Source organism: Myotis lucifugus, unplaced genomic scaffold, assembly GCF_000147115.1.
Source record: "Myotis lucifugus unplaced genomic scaffold, Myoluc2.0 scaffold_234, whole genome shotgun sequence".
Taxonomy (NCBI): Eukaryota; Metazoa; Chordata; class Mammalia; order Chiroptera; family Vespertilionidae; genus Myotis; species Myotis lucifugus.
The window spans coordinates 90,848-98,076 of record NW_005871282.1 but is presented as its reverse complement, the minus strand read 5'-3'; the positions used below and the strand labels follow the sequence as shown (position 1 = coordinate 98,076).

The 7,229-nt window shown below is 58.3% G+C and overlaps 1 protein-coding gene across 1 annotated transcript; it reads left to right on the top strand.

The window, feature by feature from the left end:
- Window positions 1-3,051: 3,051 nt before the first annotated feature.
- Window positions 3,052-3,420, top strand: CUNH2orf88 (chromosome unknown C2orf88 homolog). The gene has a single exon (XM_023762145.1). It carries the CDS (start codon window positions 3,052-3,054, stop codon window positions 3,418-3,420), a length of 369 nt encoding a protein of 122 aa, XP_023617913.1.
- The last annotated feature ends 3,809 nt before the right edge of the window (window positions 3,421-7,229 follow it).

Here is a 7,229-nt window from a genome sequence, read left to right as displayed (position 1 = left end):
CCTCTCCCATCGATGTTTCCATCTCCCTCTCCCTTCCTCTCTCTCTAAAAAGTCAATGAAAACATAAAAGGAACATGTAGGTGGATCCCAGAGGATAACGTTGAGTTGACGGGCGATGGGAGCCGCTCAGCTCTTTCGCATCCTCTGCGTGCACAGGCTGCCCTCGGGGGCCAGCACGGGGCCTCTCCTCCTCACAGCTGCCCCGGCCTGTGGGTCCTGCCCGCCGGAGTCCGGGGTGTCTTCCCTGAAATGGACTGAATCGTACCCCGTGAGAATGGGCCTTTGTCTGCACTGGTCCGCGTGGCCGTGGCTGGCTGCCTGCTTCCGTAAATGAGGCTTTGTCAGAACTCAGCCATGGCTCACGCTCACGTGTTGTCCACGAGGCTTGTGCAAAACAGCGGGCCGAGCGGTGTAACAGAGCACAGAGCTCGCACACTGCGTGCTGGTGGCCCCGAGGGAAGGCTGGCCAGCCCTGCCGGTGCACCCCGACTCCTAGGGCCCCACTAGCAGGTCGTCGCGAAAGGCCTGATGTGTTTGGAGCCTCTGCTCCGGGGCTGGCGTGAAACCCCCAGGGCGCCCAGCACTGGCCCCTGGTGTCGGGGCCCAGCAGTACCGGTGCACTGGATCTGACGGACGGACGGACGGACGGACGGAGCCTTCCTGGGCACCCCTCCCAGCCTGCAGGGAAGCGCTCTTGATGAGCCCCCCGCCCCTTTCTAAAGTCCTGCTTCCGTCCCCCAGCCTCTGCCAGGGTCCACGCCCATGACAATGCCAGCGCCGCCGCAGCAGGTCCGCTGTGGCCTTACAGCTGCCCGCCTTCCCTCGGGGTCCCTCGGTGCTGCCCGCTGTGCAGGGCCTGACAAGGCCCGACGTGGACGAACGGGTCCTATGGAAGGGACCCCACAGGGCAGCGTGAACACAAGTTCCCCACTGGGCAGCTCCGGTGGGGAGTCAGGCCCAGCTTGTACCCGCTTCCTAAAAGGCTTATCTTTGCCTGCAGCCAGGCCAGGGTGTCCGTGCATCTGGGTTCACACACCTGGAAATGCCCCTGTGACATCCTTCCTTCTAAGTGTGCAAGAGAGAGGCCGTCCAGCCCCGCCTGGCTCCCTCCCTCCCTCGCGGAATCTTCCTTGGCTCCTCCTCCATCTCCGACGGGAAGAAGCTGTAAGGCGGTCCCTCCCTGGAGCACCTGAGATCTTGGTCCCCAGCACACGTCCTCAGTTTGGCCCAGTAAACGCCTAAGAAGTCTCTGTAGCTTGGACATTTGTTCTGTCCAGGCTTAACGCTGGTTTTGGTGAGAGGGCAGAGCTGGCACTAGGTCTGATGAAACCGCTTCTGCAAACCTAAGACGCCAGAAAGACGCTTCCTGGCCTTCCTGCACCTGGCACTCCTGGGTCCCCAGCATCATCTTCAGGTCAACCAGGTCCAGTCCCCTCAGCCACCCCTCAAGGCAGGAAGCAGAGGCCACGTCATCCGTGTTCTCCAGGAAGTCGGGTCTCGTGAACGGGCCGCCACGCTCCCTGCCCGGTTCTGCCGTCACCTCAGAGCAGGCACACGGAGCAGACGCCACAGAGCAGACGGCTGGGCTTCCTCCTGCTCCCGCACCACCTCCCGGGGCCGCAGGGGAACCAGTGTGCGATGGGAGGAACTGGGGAGACGACAGAAACTGACACGTACAGCAGTGAGGCCTGGGCAAGGGCCACCATTCTGGACTTGCATTATGAACTGTTGACAATAATTAAACGCACGCTGATTGCTACTCCTTAAGATCGGTGGTCGCAGACATCAATCAACCGGCTTATTTTGCGACTTCTTGGAGCTGGGTCTGACCCGACCACTAAGGACGGCGCACAGCCTGACCGCACTCCGAGGGCTGCCCGCCTCCAGGAGGGCGCCTGTGTAAGAGCTGCATTCAGTGCGCCTATCGGAAGCTGAGCAGACACATCACAAGGCTGCGGCCCCCTTGCAGCGAGAGAAACGGCCGACCTGCTGCCAAGGGCCGGGACAGTCCACAGAACACAGTCGCACGGTCTCTGATGCGCTGAGATTGCGGGAGGACGGAAGGGAGAAAGCCAGGCGAGCGCACCTTCCTGGGCGCCACTCCAGGTGCGCGCCCACACGCACAGCCACAAGGGACTGGCTCCTTAAACCCCTCAATGGGCAGTGAGAGGCCTGGGCGGGACGGACGCCCACCTACCTCCCAGGAGGAGTGGTGGTTTGTTGGAGCCCCCTTTTTGTCAGCACCCCAAATAAGAGTAAGAATGAGATATTCAGGTAAGGAACCTTTAACCTTATTGTAAATTAATCTGAGCTTTTCACAGGGATATCCAATTCAGCAGAAAACCAGGTGCACATATGCATCACCCATGGACACAGACAGTAAGGTGGTGAAGGCCTAGGAGGGGGTAGGGGGAGGGGACATATCTAAGTTTCAACAATAAAGCCTTTTAAAAAGATTGTATATTTGTGGTGTATGTTTGACCCCTGGCTTGCAGTCACCCTGTGTAAGACCCCTGCAGAGTGAGAAAGTTAACAACAAAACCCACCCAAGTACTCACAGGAAGTGAAGTTACATAGATGGTGTGTGAGCAATGGGCACGCCGTGTCCCGGGAGCTTCCTTCACTCGCAGGCGGCGATGGGGCCCAGAGACCAGCGTCCGTCGTCCCGGCCACCACAGCGGATCTCGGCTAGAGGCGTTGAACTGTGTTTTCAGGGTCGTAAACTTTTCCCGACCGTGAACAAGCGTGTTCCTCTCTGGTCACTGGCCACGTTCCGAGCGGTTCTCCTGGTTTCTGCTGATGAGACAGAGCTGGCGTCTGGCCCCTGGAGGACGTGGGAGCTGAGGGATAAGGGCTGAGTGATGGCGCCGAGTCTGCGTGCCAGGCCTTCACCGTGAAACTCCTCTCTCTCCACAGGCAGACGCCCCATGTGAAGAGGGGAAGGGGCGCCATCCAGGTGCGGGGAGCGCGGTCAGCATCCGTGGACAGGCGTTTCCCAAGATGTTGCTGAGGTAGCCTCCGGGCCGGTCACGGTCACGGCGTCCGCGCAGCATGGGCTGCATGAAGTCCAAGCAGACCTTCCCCTTCCCCACCACCATCGAGAGGTGTGAGCCGCGGGTGCCGACGCCCGTCACCCGGGACGGGGAGGACGTGGAGGACGTGGAGGGCGTGGAGGAGGTGGAGGCCGTGGAGGAGGAGGTGCAGGCGGTGGAGGAGGCGAAGGTGGAGGAGGTGCAGGCGGTGGAGGAGGCGGAGGAGCCCGCACAGCCCGCAGAGCCCAAAGTCGTGGTGTCCCAGTTCGCGCACCGCCTGTCGCAGGAGATCCTGAGCGGCGCCCTGCAGCAGTGGGCGGACAGCAACGCCAAGTACGCGGACATCCCGTTCATCGAGAGCGACGGCCTCGGCCTGGCCCAGCGGTGACGCAGCGGGGCTGCGGGCAGAGTCGGTGCTAGTTCACATACATGAAACAGAAGCAAAACGTCGTATGAATAAACACATGTGACTCCTTCTAACGTAAAGGCCAGTCTATGACCATCGCCACAGGACAGGCCCCAGGTGAAATGTGTCTGCAGCAGGTGCTCCCTGTGGTGGGAGTTCAGCGGAGAGGGCGAGCCACAGGCCTGTGTCCCGCCGCCATCAGGGTGCCCGAGACAGGACAGCAGCGCCATCAATAAAAACGCAATAGTGCCCAAGGCTCCAAGCGGCCCAGAGACCCCTGAACTAAGTAGTACCTGTTGCTCGTTTACACGGAAACCCCACGCATGGAGAGGATTTTTCGGGAAATGCCGTGGCAGTGGTGGTGCTCGAGCCACAGGGATTCCCAGTGGGTTCTGTTTGTCAGAACCATGTGCGTCCAGGATCCCCGTCTCCTACCCCAATGGCCCCGCTTTAGGAATCAGCTCTGAGGAGAGAGCCCCCGGGAGCCTGTCCTTCGGACACGTCCGCTGCCCTGGCCGGGGCTCGGGGGGTGGGAGTGGGGTCCGTACACCCAAAGGCTGTGGCTTGATTCCCGTCAGGGTCCATACCGAGGTTGTGGGTTCAATCCCCGATTGGGGCAACCAATCGATGTTTCTCTCTTCCCCTTCCTCTCTCTCTCAAAACAATAAAAACATCCTGGAGTGAGGGTTAGAGACAAGAGTGTTATGCTTTCATCTGTGACATGTGCCGCCTTGAACCTCAGGACCCTCGGCACCGCCCTGAGCAGATGACCCAGACTCTCCGTGGAAGGCACTTCCTAAGACAGTTGATGAAGTCCTGGCAGTAACGTTCAGTGCAGGAACCAAGCCCCGGGGACAGAACCAGCCGGGTGCCGGTAGGAACAGCGACCAGCCGACGGCAGGGCCTGGGCGTGGTGCTGAGCGTGCGCCAGGCTTTGCTCCCAGCGAGGTGCAGGGCTCGAGGCTGCTGCTTATTGTGACGCTGTCCTAGGGCATTTACCGCCATACACGGTGCTGTTCTCATAAAGCTGACTTTGCAGGAAGCTTTTTTAAAGGAATTTAGGACCGTTTGAGATCAGTAGTGACAGAACATGTAGAGGGGAAGGTGCTCCGACATGACTGGTAGGAAGACTGGGACTGAGTCTCTAGGATGGTCTTTCCAAGACCTGCCCCGTTGAGTTTAACTGGAAAGAGCTAAGCCCGTGTGAGCGCCTTTCATTAAGGAACGGGCTCGTCACGGAAGCCTCCAGAAGCTGAGACAGGCGTGGCCTCCAGTGAGGTACCAGGCAGCGGGCCTTGCAGCAGGCGGAAGTGCCGCCGCTCACTTCACAGCTGTGCGGAGGCCCCGGCCGAGCACAGGGGTCTGAGTCACGGGCTGAGGAGGTCTGCGACGCGCGTGACGGGCCACCCCCCACTGCCCGGGACGCCTGTCACTCACCTTCCTTCCACTGGTCCCGGCCGTCCTAGCAGCTCAGGAAACCCCTCGAATATGAGGAACCGAGCCTCAGGCTGAGGCAGACACCCTCCCGGCACGGCAGGTGCTTCCACGGAAGAAAATGCAGGTTTCTGAGTGTTGACACCGACTCAGACGGAAGCCCGGGCAAAAGCCCAGGAGCTGCCGTTCTCGCTCATGCTACACCTCCGCCTCGGGACCCTGTGCACAAGGCCATTTGCTGGAAGACAAGTTACATAAACAACACATTGTGAGGAGAACACAGAGCCATATGCCAGCAGCACACGGAGGGCCGCAGGCTGCTGGGCTGGCTTATTCCAAGTGTTTAACCTCCGCTCCTCCTCCGCTCAGGGGTCACGGAAAGCCACCTGGTCCCCGTCGCTGTGTGTGACCTTGACACGATGCACCTCCCTGACCCCACGGCCGGGCACCCTGGCTCCCGAGCCCTTTCTCGGGGTGTGCCGTCCTGCGACACAGACCCTGGAGATGCACCTGCGCTGGGAGCAGGCGGGAGGGAGCCGCCGACACGCTGAGGGGCACGTGGCTGGCACTGATGACGAGATGCAGGAGGCCCTCTCTAATAGGACAGTTCAGGCTCCGTCAGACCTTACTGTTAAATACTAGGTTTACTCCCTTTTAAGGGGGAAGGACTGTTGGAGGGAGGAGACATACAACAGGGAAGAATCATTAGTTACTGAACAGGGACAACATGTTCCAACTTGTGTCCCACGCAGATGAACTAAGAAGATGGCCAGTGAGGGAGGAGAGCGGGGCAGAGTGTGAGGCGCAGCACGAACGCCAGCTCCCCAGAAACACGCAAACAAGCCCCACGCTCCCCACTGAGGAGCGGCCAGTGCCCCACACGACACCAGCCCCGGGGCCAGCACGGGCCACGACCCCTGCAGGCGGCAGAGGGAACGTGCCCTCCTCCGTTAGGCGCGTGACCTCCCCCACCGCCGGGCCTGGCCTCCTGCCAGGTCAGGTCATCGCGGGCAGCGCAGGCCTGGGTGTGAGCGCCCTCCACTCTCAGAGGCCTCGCCCGTTCTCTGCCAACTCCCCATGGTTATTATTAGCTCTGAAAGCACAGGGGTGAAGGGGATGGAAATGACTCTAGTCCCAAGGAATCCTTTGTCAAATTGCCTTATTGGCACTAAAAATAGGCACAGTAAAGGCACAAAGCATGATATCCTGCATCCTAGTCAATATCACGGACATTTACGAAATGGAGGGACTGTACTTGTGTAATGTGAGAAATCTAGAGGTAAGACACGCTGTAAATCCCGTCAGCAGTCATTTAAAACAAAGCCCTCACACAGGTTTACTTCCTCCTGCATTTGTGTGACCAGCGGGACACGCACAGCTCAGAGGCACTCTCTCCATCTCATTTGGCAAAACTGACATTTTATCAGCCAGTTCCCCTCCCTGTAATTCTTAGCTATGAAATGGAATATTTTTTCCAAATATTTTTGTGGAAACACTTCTTTGTACAATAAAAGTCTAGTTGCAACTAACTAGCTATGAGTTCCTATTTAATTTCAGGAAGCAAATGCTTTTAACACTGCGCACTTACAGGCTTTTCAACACAGAGGCCTTAATATTTCCTGTTTCTCACAAACACACAGTGAGCAGAACCCACTAATGCACGTGGCTGCGTGGGCCATTCGGTCCAACTCCGAGCGTTGAGAACAGAATGGTCAGCGTGCTCCTTATTGGGGCACCTTTCTTCCTACTCTGCTCCTGAAGTTTCTGGAAGCTCCTTCCTGCTGCACAGACTGAGAACAGAATGGAAAGCCAGTCCTCTGGGCTGCAACTCCCCACCTATGGAAGGTCCAGGATAAAACCTTTGATGTCATTTTCAGTTCCACCACTTTCCTTTAAAAAAATTTTTTTTTAATTCATTTCAGAGAGGAAGGGAGAGGGAGAGCCAGAAACATCAATGATGAGAGAATCATGGATCGCTGCCATTCTGTTCTTACGACCCTGAAATTCTTAGTTTCTGAGGGCTTCCCCACGCATATGTTTACAACATAAACAAGAAGCTGACCTTTAACTTATTCTCACCTAGACTTGCAGGTCCCTGCGGCTTCTCGTGCCCTGAACACCCTCGTCTTGTCAACAGGACCAGTTACTGAAGGGGTTTCTATTCTAAGTGGAAGTCCCGTGTTCACTTCTCCCTCCTGACTGAACTGGGTAAGGACCAATGGCAATGCCCACGCGGACGCTGGATGCCAACTGCAGGCACCAGGGCGTCCCCATCTCGGAGCCTGGACTCCCCAGCTCCCACCTGCCGGCCAGCGGGTGCTGCGGAGGGAAGTGAGGCCCCACTCTCCCAGGGAGGG

Bases quoted from the DNA above. Each gene is read 5' to 3' on its own strand.
- CUNH2orf88 (XM_023762145.1), top strand. From the start codon at position 3,052: ATGGGCTGCATGAAGTCCAAGCAGACCTTCCCCTTCCCCACCACCATC.